At 35.8% G+C, this 18,723-nt stretch overlaps 1 protein-coding gene across 6 annotated transcripts in view; it reads right to left on the minus strand.

Moving 5' to 3' along the window:
* Positions 1–18,723, minus strand: part of SLC41A2 (solute carrier family 41 member 2) — a 125,356-nt gene that overhangs the window by 39,560 nt on the left and 67,073 nt on the right. For all 6 annotated transcript variants that reach the window (XM_036103343.2, XM_036103314.2, XM_036103285.2 and 3 more), the window contains exons 7-10: positions 14,050–14,197; positions 8,679–8,758; positions 5,410–5,541; positions 3,776–3,924 (exon numbers count right to left, since the gene is read on the minus strand). In XM_036103343.2, the coding sequence (XP_035959236.1) occupies positions 3,776–3,924; positions 5,410–5,541; positions 8,679–8,758; positions 14,050–14,197 (509 nt within the window). The remainder of the gene's footprint in view (positions 1–3,775; positions 3,925–5,409; positions 5,542–8,678; positions 8,759–14,049; positions 14,198–18,723) is intronic.

Raw genomic sequence — 18,723 nt, forward strand, 5'->3', positions numbered from 1 at the left:
CACTCAGACCAAATTAGGTATTCAAACAAGGCTTCCAGGAAGAGAGATCTGAATGCAAAAATACTGCAAATGATTATTACTATGTTATTATAATAAGTCCAATATGAAGTTTCTTTTAAACAGATTTCCTTCATTTAGTTGGTTAGGGAACTGGGTGGTGGGGGTTGGGAGGGGGAATTCATCAAAGAATATTAGGAAGAAAGCAAAACACCAAGAATTTAAAAATAACCACTATATAATATCTTGTGAGGAATACCACAGGGAAAAGGGCTTGGTCTCTAGCCTCAAGAAGGTAGGAACCTAAGTGGGAAGAAATTAAACATGCATCAGAAAACCTTTATCATAGAATATTCAATCAAAATAGAGTTTAGGGATGGGAAGAGTGGACTAAAATATTTGGGTAAGAGCTGGGACTTAAACCAACATTTCGGATATAAATTTACCCCAGATCAGAAAGGGAAGCTAATTGAGTAAGTAATAATAAAATGAGTCTTAAGTGGTCAAGGAGGCTTTGTCTTTAAAAAGTATTTCTTCATTCTGTCCATCTCTGAATTGATTGAAGCAGGCAGGGGAAGGTCTTTTATCTAAACCTCAGTTTCCAAAGAGTTGTCTGTACATGTGTTTACGTGTGTCATGTATGTTAGTGTCAGAACATGATGGTTTGATTCGAGCATTTGCATTTGGACTCTAAGCTATTCCATTGGAATAATACACAATGTCAAGTGCATGCAAAGATCTACTCTGGCAGGTATTTGATTCTCGGGGAGAAAGTAAAAACTAAAATTCATAAAAATGAAAGTTGTAAAAGATACGTAAGAAAATTCAATCAACATTACAAAATTAAAAAAATATTTTCCAATTGTCATCAGAGATCAGTGCCTCACCACTTATAATTCTAATTTTAATAGCAACGACAGCATCAGCTAACACTTAAATAGCATCTACTATGTGGCAAGCTTTATATAATTAACTCATTTAATCTTCAAAATGAGTTATGAGGTAGATACTCTTATTCCTCCCATCTTATACAGGAGGTAACTGAGATACAGAGAGATTAATATTATTCTTTCTTCACCTCCAGTTTTTAAATCTTTACTTGTCAGAATTTAAGTCAGAGGTTAAAAAAAGACATGTAGGATTTCTCGGAGTAGAGGCTGAAATCTAATATTTTTGTAAGTTCAGAAAAATTACTTATATCCTTCACTGACTCAAGTGAAATGATGTGTGATAGTGTGTTGGCTCAGAGCCATTAACATAAATGTAAAATCAGTCCAGGAGGCTAAGAGGTAGAGTTGCAAATAGAAACATGCTCTAAAAATGGCATGTTTATCAACAGACCAAAGAACAATTTCTGAATATTTCCCATGGGACTGAAGAATGCATCTTTTTCATAATACTTACACAGAGATAAATGACCGTATCATATACAAGCAATAAAGGAAGCCAGTGGTGAAAAGCATTTGAAATAACTTTTGTCCCTACTGAGTAGTAGAAAAATATTAGTCCCTAGGTAGAGTTAGTTGCTTTTTCTTCCAAGCTCTGAAAGCACCTTATATGTAGCTATCCCCAGCATCTATATATTGCAATATAATGTAATTATCTGTTTATGTAGTAGTCTTCCCTCCAAACCATGAGTCCTGGAAGATAGGGTCTGAATGTATTCATCCTGGGATTTAAAACCATCTCTGCATCTAGTAGAATGAAGGTTTATTGGATGAATAAATGAATGATTTGATAGGTGACTTTTAATAAAATCTCAGGCACTACAAAGTATTATAGGAAAGTTTAAAATATCAATGAAGTCATAGGGTGTTTGCTATTTTAAGAGTAGATTCCAGTCTCCTTTGCCTGGCATTTAAGGCCTTTCTACATGGCCCTAATCTACCTTCTTAGCCTTCTCTCATCTACTCCCTCCTCCTAGTTATATCCTGGGTATGAATTACTTTCTCCTTCTGACACAAGCTCTGTACTTCATCTCTATGCTTTAAGTCAGTAATCTCCAAAAGTTTTAGATTATTTAGCCCTAGTATAAAATACCTGAGCCTACTTATTTAACACTGTGCTAATATGTTTATTATAAAACAATCATAAAAATAGAAGAAAAAAGACATTTCAAGCAAATGAGGAAAAAATACATAAACAGATGTTTTAATTTTTTCTTCCTGTACACAGTGGATTGCTTTGGATATACTTCACTTTGAAAATCATTGATTTACATGAAAGGAACAAACCTCATAGAGTTTTTGTGAGAATTAAGTGAATCAATACATTTAATGCACTTAGAACAGTGCTGGTCATGAAGGCCAAATTTAAATGTTAACTCTTCAAAGAATTATTTGAATACATCTCTTATGAGGTTGGGATTTCTCACTGTAGGAGGCGCTAATCCTATAGAGTTTAGCAAGAAGCCAAGCCTAAGAAGCCAAAATAAAGTGGAAACTTGGAAAGACTGGGTTTATGGAAAATGACGCAAAGGAAAAAAGATGTAATTATTAACCCCAAGAAAAATAAAGTGTACAAAAAGGAAATATAATCATACTATATTATCTGGCTCTATAGTACATGATGTTTACATAGGCCCAATCACACAAACACTGGCTGCAAATTTAACCAAAAATTGTGATATAAGTATATGGAAAAGATGGGGTGTTAACACAGCCCCTCAAATCTTCAGTTTTTATTAGCAAAAGGCTAAAGTTTAGGCATGTTACTTAATTTAAAACTTGCAGATACATATCAGAAGAAACAGCTAAAATATTTCAGTGATGATCTCTGAGGAATGTGACTGGAAAGGTAGAACACTTTCTTAAATTAAAAAAATTTTAAATTAATAGCCTCCCACAACCATTCACAGTTTACTATTTAATTTTAAAATTTTGTATATGTATTATACCAATCAGATTTTTAAAATAAAGTCAATTTTCTTAAATTTTAAAATTAATAGCCTCCCACATAAAGATGGCAAGTTGAGTGTATATGTTCTACTCTACTCTCTCCAGAACTCTCAGTGACATACCAGAGAAAAGATGTAGAAAGGCACAGAAATCTCCCAGAAAGAAGACAATAAGATCAGAAATTTAATGCAAGAGTTTTGGGAATCAAATAATAAGACTCCAGGGAGAAAGAAGGGAGAAAATGGAGGAAAAAAAAAAATCAAAGAAATAATTCAAAAACTTTTCCTAGAACTGAAGAACATGAATTTTTAGACCGAAAGGGTCAAACAATGTCCAACAAAACAGACAAAGTATATCCAAACCAGGGCATATCAACGTGAAATTTAATAACAAGAGGAAAAAAAGAGATCTTGCAAGCTTCTAGGGAGATAAAAAGAAGTTAAGTACAATGAGATCAGCAGTCTTCTCGATGGTTAAAGGAGTTAAAAGGCAAATGAAGCAAAGCCTTGAAAATTCTAAAAGAAACGATTTCATATCCAGTCAACCTATTCATGTAAAAGCACTTTACAACATGCAAAGGCTTTCATGCACTCTCAGGAATCTATGAGAAAATGTGTTCACATGAAACAAGAGAACCAACCAAAAAAAAAAAGGGGGGGGGGGGACATGGAATTCAGGAAACAGGAAATCCAAAGGTTTCTATTTATCAGATGATATTAAGAGTGATTATGAGTTTCTTGGTTTTAGGAAGATGAAATCCACACAGGCATACATTTGCTTTTTGAAAATGTTAAAATAGTTCACGTGCTCTTAGATTTACAGAGTTTTGCTTTTACAGCAGTCTGAGGATAAAAGAGATTACAAGAGGTTTTAACTCTTACCTGCAGCACAGCGGCAAGTAAGTACACCACTATGAAGATCACAGTTAAAGAAGTGTGACCACTTTTCATCAAATGAATAGTGTAGAGGAAAATTAAATGTCCAGGAATCACAAGAAGCAGTAGAACCTGAGCAGACTTATTATTCACTCCTGTAGTAGAAAACGTAAAAGTTAAAACAAAATCCTGTTTGGGTTACTAATAGGTCACAGTTGTTAAAATTTAAGGATTACTTTCTCATTACTATACTGTATAGCATCACATAAAATTCTGTTGCTAACAATACATTTCAACCACTCATAGTTTACTTAATTCTTTGAAATTCTCATTATATGTCATATGCTAATTGAATGGCAGGAAGTTGATAAAAACTTGCTATGAAGAACACTGGTCAGACTTTAATATCTATCATAATAATAGAAGGAAGACAAAAGAAAAAACATAAAGTTCTTAAAGCACAGGAATGTTCTAATTTTACTTTTCTTTCAGAGTTCTTTCACTGATATTTCACTGGGCATTTCTGATCCTTATTCAGAAGTCAATAGTAACAAATGTAGTGATCCGAAGGAGCACCTGCACCCCAATGTTTATAGCAGCAATGTCCGTAATAGCCAAACTATGGAAAGAGCCCAGATATCCAGTGACAGATGAATGGATAAACAAGATGTGGTATGTATATACAATGGAATACTACTCAGCCATCAGAAAAAAATGAAATCTTGCCATTTTCAACAAGGTGGGTGGAACTAGAGGGTATTATGCTAAGTGAAATAAGTCAATCAGAGAAAGACAATTATCATGATTTCACTCGTATGTGGAATTATGAAACAAAACAGAGGAGCATAGGGGAAGGGAGGGAAAAATAAAACAAGACAGCATCAGAGAAGGAGACAAACCAAGAGAGACTCTTAATCATAGGAAACAAACTGAGGGTTGCTGGAGGGGAGGGGGGTGGGGGGATGGAGTAACTGGATGACGGGTATTAAGGAGGGCACTTGATGTAATGAGCACTGGGTGTTATATAAGACTGACGAATCACTGACCTCTACCTCTGAAACTAATACTACACTTTATGCTAATTAACTGAATTAAAATTTTTTAAAAAGTCAATAATAACCTTTATTTTCATCAGAAAAGAAGTGACAAGAATTGTGAGGTTTAATACTGCGGTCACAGTTTTTTGGTAGTCACTGCCTGGGTGACACAGACAGGACACTATTCCTTGTTACAGAGGTTTTCCCTCTCCTCCTGTTTGTTTGGGATCAAATGCCTACATTCAGAAAAGCCAAAAGGATTAATATAGGAAAGACAGTATATCTGTCTCTCTAAATCACCTAGCAATGCTTTCCTATGTATATAAGGTTCCTCCTTCCTGGACTCATGAACAAGACATCCCAGAGAAAAGGATGAAACAGAAAAAGTATACAAAGTTCCTCAGCAACTGCACAATTGATACACATGACTTTCTTTCACTGAGATTTAATGAACATAGTCTATTCTATTTAAAATCTACTCAGGTCTCAGGAATAAAAAAGTCATGTCAAACTGACAAAATATGTGTTCAGCAAATGTTGCCCATCTCTATTCTCAGAGAATTATTCCTGATATACAATATGTAAAAATCCACAAGCACATACCTGGACCAAAAAAAGTTCTAAATGGGTAGTAACAACCTTTGGGTTCATCAGGCAATTCTCCTGGAATGCTATGTAAATGGAGGTAGGTAGAAATCCTGCTAGCCTGAATGGCCACCAAATTACCACCAATACCTGAAACATAAGGAAAAACAAAGCAGTTATCCTTATATTTTAAACAACTTGCATAAATTCAACCAAAGGCAAAGCTCTTCATGTTATAGCCTGGGCCAATAAAACAAACAAACAAAAAAGAATTCTTCTGAAATGTTGACTTATTTGATGTTGAGGTAGGTATTCCAAAGACATAAAGTCATTGTTATGAAAGACTCATGCATTATTTTTTCAAATCTGACTCACTGACTGAAAGCAGACCAGACTAAATAATTTTTTTTTTAATTACTACCACAGCCAAGATATAAAGCTAGGTAGCAAGATGTTTAATGCTTACCACCTTAATGAGATGAAAAATAAGCTTGATTTTTTTCAAATAGAGAAGGCTTGATATTTCTCTTCTCAGGTTACTAAAGAAATTGGTATCAGGGACTGAAAAATACTCAAGAAAGTCATCTTTCAACCTCGACTATCCTCTAAAATACTTTACAGACCTGCCCTACGAGAGACAGGAAAGGAATTTCTCTTGGCAAAAAGAACATAAAACCAGATGGAAATCTGGAACTACTCAAAGGAAAGAAGGGTGCTAGAAATGTAAAATAAATCAGAAAATAAAAAAGATATAATTTTCTCATTTTTAATCTCTTTAAAACAAAAACTGGCCATTTAAAGCAAAAATAATAACAATGTATATAGGGCTTATAACAAAGTAAAATGTATGACAAAAAGAGCACATAAGAAAGAGAAGTGAAAATCCAAGTATACTGATGTAAGGTCCTTACCCTTTATGTAAACAGACTAGATTATTATTTGAAAGTATACTGTGATAAAGATATATTAAAAGCCCTAGATCAGTAGTTCCCAAAGTATGGTCTGGGGTCTGAAGGAAGGTTAGTTCTAGAAATCCTAACCAGAAGTCCCAGAAGGAGAGCTTCACAGTGCATATTAGCATGATAAAGGCTTTAAGAAATCCTGTAGTAAAGAAATCTATTTGACCTAATGTTTCCCAAACTTAATTGACCACAAAATTCACTTCTCAAGGTATACTATTAATCTCACAGAACTAGTATTCTTGTGAAATCTATTTCAGAAAATGCTACTAGTTCTGAGATGTTAATAAGTGTTAAAAGATATCCTTGTCACAGTATCAACACTGATATGCCTTACTTTAAATAAAATGTGTATTTTTGTAACTAATAAAACAGATAAATTAGCAGTTATGGGGGGGGAAGCACAGGCTTTGGAATCAAGCAGATCTGGATTTAAATGCTGAGTTACCACTTACTAGATGTGAGATGTTGGACACATTACTTTCTTATTGTGAGGATGAAATGATATAACATGCATAAAAGACCTGCACGTTATCTAGCACACAGTAGGTACTCACTAATTATCAAATGATGGTGGTGATGATGGTGTGTTAATTAGGGACCCTTTAAATCGTACATCCTCTAGCACATTTAAAATGAAATTCAATTCTCAAAAGTTCCACCTTTTTTGAGAACCATGGAATGAATCTTCTCTATCAATGTTTTTAATGAGTGGAATTTAACATAAAGTGAGCTCACTGTGATACTCAACTAGGAGACTCACTTACTGAGATACAAAGAAGATTTTACTACCATGAATACCATGGCTTCCAAGAAGAGCACTCCAGGGAAGCTCTAGAATTGTTTCTTACGTAACGTGAAATAACAGAAACACTGATTCAAACCTTACTAATGATGGGGTTGTTACAATTTAAATTTTTCACTGAAATGTTGGACAATATAGCTCTAACAGTATTGGTGGTGGTATTTATGCTGGTGACTTCATCAACTAATATTCACTGAAGAGGATTTGAACAGGTGGAAGAAAAGCAGTAATCATTCCAGGCAATGAAAATTAGGACTTTGTCGGGCCACGAAATAGGAATCTGGTTAGAAAGATAAAGGAAAAAGTTGTACACATCCAAGAGCATATAGAGGGCTTTGAAAGCAAATCAGAAGAATTCAAACTTGATATGACAGGCAGGAGGAAATCACTGATAAGTTCATCATCTTAAGACTGAAGTAATAAAAACAATGTTTAAGGGAAGACTAGCCTGCTGGTGACAGTTAATTGACATTGAACAGGGAGTGGGTCAGGAAAGCTACTTTATTACTTCAATGATGGCTTAAGTAAGACATTAGCAGACTATAATGCTGAGACATTCTTATACAAATAAGTGAACAAGTGAATTATGTTAATGGACAAATCGATGAGGTTTGGTCATTGTCTATTCAGAGAGGATGAAGCGCTGGGTTGATAGTTCCATGATTTTAAGGGTGGATGATGGGGGGACAGTGGCACCAGGAAAATTGGAAAGGGGATCTAGAGGGGAAATTTCTTCATGGACATTTTATAGCTACACAAAAATGTAAATGTTCAATTGAAATTTTAGGTATGAAGTTAGATTTTGGGGAACTTGCCTTCATATATTTTATTACATATAAATATACAAAAGCAACTTATATAAATGTGTAGCACATCCTGTGACATGTTTTCCCTCAGGTAGAATTACTTTTTAAATTATATTGGTGTAAGCTGTACTAAAATCCAATATAATGACAGCCAGCCCAAAAGTCAGTATGACTAGATTAAAATGATCTTACTAAATGGAATTCATACCAAAAAACCCTGTGAACCTAAATATTATAATTCCCATTTTATAGGTAAGAAAAAAATAGAAGGCAGATCTTAAAGGGATCCACAGAGGAGTGATAGATTTTAATGAACTGAATTGACTTAAGCAATGCTTAAACCTAGCTAACTCTAATTGATCCACAAAAATTGACAGGGGCAGCAGCAAACCATGAGATAGCAGATAAACCCAAAGTAAATGATAATCCAGAACTGAAATACCATATTTTGCCACACTAATCTTAAAAATCAAGTGTGCTTGACTCTCAAACCAATATGAAGTAGTAAGAGTAAGAAATAGTTCTTTTCAAAACTAGGTTGTACATACTGAGAACAGGGAATGTCATTTCTACCATGAACACCAACCTGGGGGTGGCGGGAGAATGGAAGGGAGGGGGAGATACACCTCTTAAAATCTGAACCCTAAAATTCCTGTTCCCAACTAAGAGTACATATAATGATTTGATACCATTGTGAAAAGTATATCTAATTCTTACCATTAATAACTGGTGTGTAAACTACAATCCCAACCAAGTTTGGATCAGATACAGTTGTGTCCAGAATAAGGCCTCCAATGCTGAAAGATAGAAAATCATATAATTTAGGGAAGAGGAAAGAAATGTACTAATTTTAAGCTGCTCTTTACATACAAACACTTCTACTCTAAAAAAAAATTTTTTTTAGACATTTAAAAAATAGAATAAAAAGGAAAAATACTTCAAGTAAAAATCAATGTCAACAGTGAAATGTTGAAAATAAAACATGGAATAAGCTATAGCCCTACATGTTAGGGCTCTCTTTCTGATCTCCAAGATATGTTCCTTATAAAAAGGAAAAGAATATGCTTTAGGTGCATTAAAATGTCTGGAAGGATATATAAGAAATTATTAACAATGTCTATCTCTGGGTGGAGGGACTGACAGAAGACTGACGATTATTTTATATCCTTCTGTATTTACTAATTTTTTAAAACCATGTGCATTTATTGCTCTTACAATTTAAAAAATAGTTTGTTATTTTTTTTTTTAAGCAAGCTCTACACCCAACATGGGGCTTGAACTCACAACTCTGAGCCCAAGATCAAGAATCTCATTCTCTACCGACTTGAGCCAGCCAGGTGCCCCTAAAAAATAGTTTTTTGTTTTTTTTTTTTTTTTAAAGATTTTATTTATTTATTTGAGACAGAATGAGAGAGAGAGAGAGAGCACATGAGAGGGGGGAGGGTCAGAGGGAGAAGCAGGCTCCCTGCCAAGCAGGGAGCCTGATGCGGGACTCGATCCAGGGACTCCAGGATCATGACCTGAGCCGAAGGCAGTCGCTTAACCAACTGAGCCACCCAGGCGCCCCTAAAAAATAGTTTTTAAAAGAGTATTTCTTCATATTTGAAATCAGCAAGGCATCAGAGGGATCATTTTTATTGTGTGAAAACTAGATAGGTGTAGCATCTTATCACTGGAAAATTAAAATAATGAGTTGTAGCCATAGAAAGAGCTGATTTTGAGGACGGAGGTCTGGAAAAATAATATAGAGTTACATAGTAGCAAGCCATATACTCTGAATGTCTTGATGGAGCTTGGAGATTTTTTAAGTGTCCAAGACCAATACCAATTGGTAAACTTCAGCTTCTTGGTCTAAGTCCTATAAAACACTGTCAGTCCCTATACTCCATGGGATCCTGTTGCCTAAATCTTCTAGGAAAATGCAATCTACATTACAGAAAAATAAACCCCATGTTATCAGAGAATGGGGTTGAAATATCAGATCAAATGTTCTACCACTACCTGATAGTTAACATTAGGAACTTATTAAATATTATTTTAATTTTTTAGTAAAATAAATGAATTGTGGCTTACTATGCCTAAATTACTAGGATGTCCCATTAAAAGTTACATTGTAAAGTCCCAAAGTAGTCATCCTTAGCAGTATTTTAATATTTAATATTTAAGCTCTAATTTTAAAAATATATATATTTCATAGAACAAAACTAGTTATGTGTCAAAGAATAAATTTCTATGCCAGAACACATAGGTTCATGCCGTGACCATAACATGACACTTGCTAAAACACATCTTAAAATGTTTTTATGACCCAGGTAATAAAATATTATAGAAAAATTAGAAAAGACAAACAAAAAGAAGAAAATAAGAATCAACCTCAGTGCTATCACTCAGCGTTATACCGTTAGCATCTTGGTATATAGCCTCCCAGACATTTTAAACACGTAGATTTTTAAAAATAAAAACTCACATTGTAAAAGTAGTTCTCTCTTCACTTTTATTAAATTTTATTTTTATCGAATAAACATATGTACATTATTTAAAAAGTGAAAGTACCACAAAGTTTAATAGTCCCCAGCCCCCACCCCCAGCACCTGTTCTCCACTATCAATTCTTTTCAACTTCTTTAGCTGTTTATTCTGGTGTTTAATGCTGTATTTCTAAGTAACATGTTTATACTGTGATTTCTTGATTTTAATTTTAGACATTAACCTAATGACCTCCACTGTGACAGATGAGGATTTAATCTCACTTGCCCTTCCCCTCGCCACTTTGGATCCTTCATAATTCTCTTCCTCCCCTTATCCTGCCAACTTGGGTTATATAATTTTGGGTGAAAAAGATTTAGGATTTACTTTATTATAACAATGGAATCGTTATTCACAACTGAGCCACCAAGTGTATTATTAGATTTCTTCACTTTTACTTGTTGCTTTGGCCCATATTTTTCCTAATTTTGGGGGTACTTATTACTAATTTGGTTTCAACTTTCTAACAAAGTTAGTGAAATGCCTCTGAATACAGTCAAACTCATCAGGTAACTGATCAATTCCACTTTTGTTTCTTAGAGACATTCCTCCTTAAGTCCTCTGTCCTCCTGCCAACCTGGATGGTGGCCTCTAGGCCTACTACATGGCTGTCACCCTACACCTTCCCTTTCAGTCTCCCACACTGGGTTTTGGTCTGTGTGCCATGACCAAGTCCCAACATTTCATAGGACCCTATTGCCTGAATCTTGTAGGAAAAAGCAATCTACATCATAGAAAAATGAATCACATGCTCTCATGGAATGGGTTTCCTCATTCCTTTGTCACATTCTTTCTTGATTTATTTCTTCCTTTTGATAGACCATATCTTCTACCAGCATTTATAGGAAAGGGCATATGGGAAGCAAACTTTCTGAGATCCTGCATGTCTGAAAATTTCTTGATTCCACCCTTACATTTGGTTGACACTACAACCACACCTTATGTTCAAAATACTCTCCCTTGAAAATTTTGAAGGAATAACTTTAGATGTTGCTATTGGACATCATTCAGATTCCCAATGCTTTATATATAACTCATCTTTTTTCTCTAGAATATTTTGGGATTTGTAGTAATGTCCTTTGATTTGGGTCTCTCCTGCTATTCACTGTGCTAGGTACTCAGTGGGCCCTTTCAATCTGGAAGCCCATGGTCTTCAGTCCTGGGGAATTTTCTTATATTATTTCTTCAATAATTTCTTCTCCTTATTGTTTGCCTCCAGGTGCCCACCTCTGTTTTCTGTTCTATTTTCCAGAACAGTTCCTCAGCTCTATCTTCTAACTTTTCTGAATCTTTTGTTTCTGCTATTTATATATATTCTTTTTTTTTTTTTAAGATTCTATTTATTTAGGGGCGCCTGGGTGGCTCAGTCAGTTAAGCATCTGCCTTCCACTCAGGTCATGATCCCGGGGTCCTGGGATCGAGCCCCACATTGGGCTCCCTGTTTCTCCCTCTCCCTCTGTCCTTGCCCTTGGGCTCATGCTTGCTCGCTCTCTCTCTCCCTCTCAAATAGATAACAATCTCTTAGAAGATTTTATTTATTTATTTGAGAGAGAGTGAGCAGGAGGAGCAGAGGGAGAGTGACAAGCAGACTTCTTGCTGAGCACAGAGTCCAACGTGGGGCTCGATCCCAGGACCCTGAGATCACGACCTTAGCCAAAATCAAGTCCGTTGCTTAACTGACTGAGCCACTCAGGTGCCCCTATATAGTCTTCATTCCCAAGAGCTCTTCCTATTTTTCAAATCCTCCTTATTAGAGCATTCTGTTCTTGCATTATGGATGCCATAGATTCTCCTACTGCTCTGAGGACACTGATGAGTTTTTTGAGGTCTTTCAACTACCCCTGCACTTTCTTTGAATACCATTTTTCTGCTTTCTGTCTTTCATGTTAGAAGCCTTAATCAAATGTCTGGGGATCCTTTTGCTGTCCACTCTCCTGGAAGGGGCACTGCAGAGCACACTTGGAGCTCTCTGTGTACAGAGGCAGAGCTCGTCAGCAGGTAGGCCTTCTGAAGAAGCATCAGGTGGCCAAGCAGCTCACTCACTAAAGGACCCACAAGGGTCAATATCCACAAGTTTTTCTTTTGTGCTGATGAGTTTCCCCAGAAAAGAATTATTCTAATTTTTTTGCCTGGGGGTAGAGGCCTGACTGCCAGCATTCCAGGAGCAAAGAAAAGGAAGTGGGATAGGGGTTTTCACTGTTCAGCATCTAGATTTTCACTTAATCTTATTTCTCCTACAGTGTGTAACCCACGCCTCACGTGTGCAGGTGTTTCCAAGTCCACAGCCTCTCTGATTCAGTTTCCGAGTTAATTCTTGTCTTCTGCCAAGGTGGGAGGGGGCGGTCACCTGGGTGGTCAAGCTGCAGAAGGGCTTTTAGGATCTAATTGCTTCTTACATAAGCTTTCAACACCTTCTTCATTTTGGCTCTGAGAAGTACTTAGTGCCTCTATTTCCTCCTCCTTTTTGGGTTTCTGAGGCTCAGATCTCAGATCCGCCTGCTCCTTATGCGTGTCTTCTGGCCCTGCAGGAGGTTAGGTTTTAGCTTTTTCCATTTTGCTAGTTCAGTTAAAAATCATCCGATTCCTGGGGCACCTGGGTGGCTCAGTCATTAAGCGTCTGCCTTCGGCTCAGGTCATGATCCCAGGGTCCTGGGATCGAGCCCCGCATCGGGCTCCCAGCTTAGCAGGAAGCCTGCTTCTCCCTCTCCCACTCCCCCTGCTTCTGTTCCCTCTCGTGCTGTCTCTCTCTCTCTCTCTGTCAAATAAATAAAATCTTAAAAAAAAAAAAATCATCCAATTCCTATTTTACTAATTCTGTCGAATCTCGCACCTGCTGGCCTCTCTGCTCCCCTTCTGTCTTTGTGGTTTATAGCTTTTCTGTTCTATTACTGTCATTTTAGTAGTTTCAGGAAGGAAGAAGATAAATGTGTGTCAATATACCATGTTTAACAGGAAATTCATACTCTCTTCTAGCTTGCTCTTCTCACCAAATGTACAGTGAACATCTTTCCATGTCAATAAAAATGTTGCAATGTTATTTTTAGTGGCTAATATTCCATTTTGTGACTACACTACAATTTATTTGATCGATACCTGGTTGCTAGACCTCTAAGGTGTTCTCTTTCTTTTTTGTTGTTAAAAATCCCACTGTGATGAGGATCCTTAAAACTTGATCTTTTGCAAATATCCTTAATTATATCCTGTGTCCTGTTGGAGTGGAAGTAGTCAAATGGTATGTCCATTTCTAAGGCTTTCTGATACTTATGTGAATAACTTACTATTAAAAATAAGTAAAGTCAGGTTAACACATAAACACACACACAGAGAGAGACACCACTAAACCTTACTCATCAATCTGGTAAGGATTTGATTGGAAAAAAGTTTGAAACTGGTCTACTGATTTCAATAACTCCTGGGACTAATATCCCTATTATCTGTGATAATAAAGGCCTGGCTATATAAGATGATTGAACCAAGAAATAAAAACAGGCTGCTGATGTTTTAGTATATACACAGATACGGGCATATAGAACACACGCACACACACACATTTTAATACTAACCTACTTATAATCATAGCTGTTATGACAGGCTCCCAGCCTGAGTGGAGAACTGTCCTTGTGGCTGGATGTTTGGCAGCTATTATAATCCAGATAGGAGTTAGAGCCAAGAAAAAGACACCAACTAACGGAGAAATGTAGTAATAGTTGTCTAAAATTAAAAAAGAGACATTTCAATCTCTCTTCTAATCATGTAGCAAATGTAGATATTAAAAGTACAAGTTTCCCGGGAGATAGGATATTATCCAACATATTCACAGGCTATATATTTTCTCTTAACTTCACACAAATTTAAAACTATAGATAAGGTAAAAATATTAAATACTGTAACTGAAAACGAGTACATTAATTCAATAAACGTTTATTGAAATAGCTATCTGAGCTGGATGAGAATTGCACTAATAACAGTAAGGGCAACAACAGTAAAAAAGCCAACATTTATTTGGCTATTATTTACCAAGTACTGTGCTAAATGCTTTTTAGGCATCATCTCATGTGACCGTCCTCACAAGTATGAGGTAGATACAGCCATTTCTATTTTATGGAGAAACTGAAGCTTAGGAGCTTAAGAATATGGCTAAGAATAGCAAGAGTCAGGAGAAGACAGCATCTGACACCAAAGTTAGTAACTCTTAACTCCAGAGTCAAATGGGATATTATTTTTACCCACAAGGATCTTTATAGTACAAGCATTCCAAGGAATATTGGCCAATCAATTGATAATAGATATCCCCCCAATACTAAAGAGTGTTCCAAGCTCTAAAATAAAATAGAAAAACTAAGTTTAATAAAGGTAAACACCTCTCTTCACTGCTGAACTTCTCAGAACCCTTCATAAGCTAAGATAGAACACAGTACAATGTGTTAACCATAGTTTGGCCAGACCACCTAGTTTCCACATCACGGTGTTATAACCTACCTTGGACAAGAAATTTCACTTCTATAAACTTCAATTTCCTTATGTATAAAATGGCAATAATAACAGTACCTATTTCATGGAGTTATTGTGAGTCTTAAAATAATGAGTACATGTAAGTAGAAGAGTATCCAGGCAGCTAGCTAACATTCATCAAACACTTACTATCATCATAATTGCCATTGCCATTATCATTAACATCTTGCTATTTGGAACACACTGAGATAGCAGATTGCCAGGACTTTGTTATAACCCCTTTGTGGTAAACTGTCTTACTTGATCACAATTATTCATTCTCTCTCCATTCTTGTTATGTTTCCCTATAGCGTGAATATATTTCTCTGCCTCATTGACTTTGGGCTTAGCTATTTGTCTTGCTTTGTAGACATGCTGTATGTCACCTCTGAACAAAATTTTAAGTGCTTTCAGAAATGACTAGAATAGATAGAGATATATGGGTAGATATTAGCAGTCTTCAGACACTAGACAACAAGCACTGCAAGACTGTGATCCTTGAGAGAAGGGAAAGAAATGAGATAAGCCCTACGACAGCCTCATCTTTTTGACTAAAGGCATGTCCCAGACCACAGTGCAGGAAGGGAAAACTCCAGCAGAGTAAGGCTAGCGCAGCAGGAATTTATAGGATAAAATACTGCAGAAGAGGAAGCTCTCAGAGACAGAGCTTGTGAACTGAATACTAAGCCATGCATGCATAGGGTGAACTCCACAAGGCTAGGTCAAGAATAATTGTGTAGTTGTAAGCTGAAAAATTCCCAGAGTTTACAGAGGACTGGAAGTCATTCAAGAGCCAATCCTGTAGAGAGGAGAGGCCTCTTCAAACATTGAGAACATTCATTAAAGACCTGAGAAGAGTCACATCTTAGTAGTAGGACCAGCCCTAGTGTAAAGTCTACTCAAGATTGGCTCCATAAAGCTTGAAACCAAGACTTGTAAGGCTCAAGCTAATCTACAATTAACTGCCTACAAGAACAAAGTCAAACACGTTGTAAAGAAAAATAAAACAATTGAGCACTTACTGTTATTACATTCACAATGTCTAGCATCCAACCAAAAATTATTTTGAAGTGTTTGGAATAATATTTAGTCACATTTACAAACTTAGTTAAATACCCTAAGACATTCTATTGACCATAGACATTTCTCATGTCTCTCAAAAGTTTCCAAGTACTTAAGATAATCTTTATAAAGCTAATAAATTAAATGTACAAATATGGCAAGTCTTTAAGTTTTCATAAATATTCATATAATGCATACAATTTTGGAATATTTATATTTAAAAGTCATGAGAATAAGTCAATTACTTAATTACAAATTTAAGATAGAAGACTGACATGTTTCTCTGATGGGCTAAGTTACAAGTATATTTAAAAATATATGTTTTGCCTCTTTAGCATAAAACCATTAATACCATGAATATGATCCTCAAATATTTTTATACTTAATTCTAAATATCCCCAGGAATAAAATCTGCCTACCCCTTCTTGAAAGAGTAACACCATTCCAAAACATTTTTGGTAATATCATTTTAGCTGATCAAGGTGTTACCAAATTTTTCTGGCACCTCACAAAATTCTTCAATCTTTATCCAGAATCTTATCTTTGATTGAACTTTGTATTTCCTCATCTTAAGATATTTAAAGGAGCTTCTAATCATGTAGCAAATGTAGATATTAAAAGTACAAGTTTCCCGGGAGATAGGATAAGTCATAGTGGAAACTATGACTAAAAATGTTTGAACCAGCTAGAAACTCAGAAAAGTAAGGATGGAAGAGCTAAAGTGGTTCAAATTGCTGTGATTCCACTTAACTGCCAAACATAATAGCCACCTTTCTAATTCATGGCTTGTACCTTTTATTAGATTGTGGGTGGCGTTTTGCAACAACTTTACATAATTTCATTAACAATATTCATTATTCTTACCCTAAATTCTTTTGAAATATGTAGCTGCTATGAGTGACTCTTATATGTCAGCTGTTTGTGTGTGAGCAACAAAGCAAGGGCCGTGGTAAGTTATCAATTTTTTTTAAGTGCCCTCCCTTGTAACTATCAGAATGTTCTCACTAAATTGACCTTCCAGGAATCACTCTAAACTAAGATGGTGAGTGCTGAAAATCTCTGAAGAAGACTGACATGCAAGATAGATTTAGATTCTACTCATATCACCACTCACATCCAGGCAGTGATATTCTAGAAGGCCCGGTAAATAACCAGCTGGCATCCCTGTTAGTTTCCACAGACTGAAGCAACCTGAGGCTGACCCTGACTCTGCTCTTATGGCTTCAACTAAGCCATCTTTTTAACCTCGAAGAATGAGAAATCAATCAACGTTCTGCTTCTCAGATCTTGCCTAAAAAGAGAAAAGCTGACAGTTTTTCAAATCAATAACATCATGTACATCCCAGAATTAGATAGCCATGTAGTTATAAATAATTGAAAAAGAGTTTTTAAAATCCTCTTAAAAGTATGCAAACAAGAAGAAAGAAAGGGCAGCAATCATTGTGTACAGGTATTTTGGTTCCTGGCCTAACTTCTTCCTTTTAATAGCTTTTTAAAAATTACTATTGTTTAAACATTACCATATGAATGAATGCCTTTATATCTTCTTGGCAAGTCATACCAAAGCATATCATAGTCCAGAGGTTAGATTACCTTCTAAACTAACTTTCAATTTTTGGTTCTATTTCAAGATATTTCCTAGCCATATGCTGCCATTTTAACTTTTCTGTAGGGATACTAATCCCCTGATACTTTCTGCTAAGGCAAGATACTCTTCCAATATTTCCCTAATACTATGTCCTCACTGAAAGGGTCATTTTTTTGGTTACAATCTATTCTGTTATTGGACAAAGAATATAGCAACATCATTCAGAAAGATATCTATCTTCTATTTCCATGTGTGTACCACTTCCTGAATAGCTTCTACTCACATTAACTGGATAGCTTTCAAAAGAAATAAAGCATTTCACCAAGTGTTATTTACTTAATATCCATTTATGTATATGGCCCTATGGGATGCTGATAGATTTAAAAAAAAAAACATACAATTTTGTCCTCAGAAGCTTATACCCTCATAAAGGAAGGTACTACATTTACACAAAAAGCTATAATGACCAGTAAAATGTAAAGAACGTTACAAGAGATGTATCAGTGAAGGACTACAGGAATTCAGAGGAGGAAAAGATCAATTAACATTAGAGAAACCTGTGAATTTAGCATTGAAAATGAGGCCTCTGACTGGCCTTAATGAAGGGGAAGGGAATGAGAGAAGAAAGAAAAGAGAAAAATCATGGCTGATGTATGAGAATCAGTAACTGGGTGAATCTGGCTGGAGCAGGGAGGGCATTGGAAGATACATTTCTGCCAACTCCCAGAGGTTTAACACAAGGCTAAAACTTTAACTTTGTTAACTGAGCAACAAAGACTTAAATGACTATACAAAATAAAGTCAATAGGAATAAACAAAGCTCTGGGCTTATTTTGTCCTTTTTGTGGAGAACTGGCCAGGTGAAAAGAGGAAAAATCCTGTATTTACTTCAGATATCAGAAATCAGCAAATTTTATCAGGGCGGAAAGAAAAGTAACACATTGAATAGATGTAGAATGAGCTTCAGTACATGCATCGAAACTAACAAGACAAGAGGGGAGCTGTTCCAAGTCATTCTAAGTATCCAAAATTCTATGTGGGGACTTAAGACTTTTCTCAATGTCCAGTTCTTTGGGAGCCATGTAATACACAGCCT

This window comes from Halichoerus grypus, chromosome 6, assembly GCF_964656455.1.
Source record: "Halichoerus grypus chromosome 6, mHalGry1.hap1.1, whole genome shotgun sequence".
Classification (NCBI taxonomy): domain Eukaryota; kingdom Metazoa; phylum Chordata; class Mammalia; order Carnivora; family Phocidae; genus Halichoerus; species Halichoerus grypus.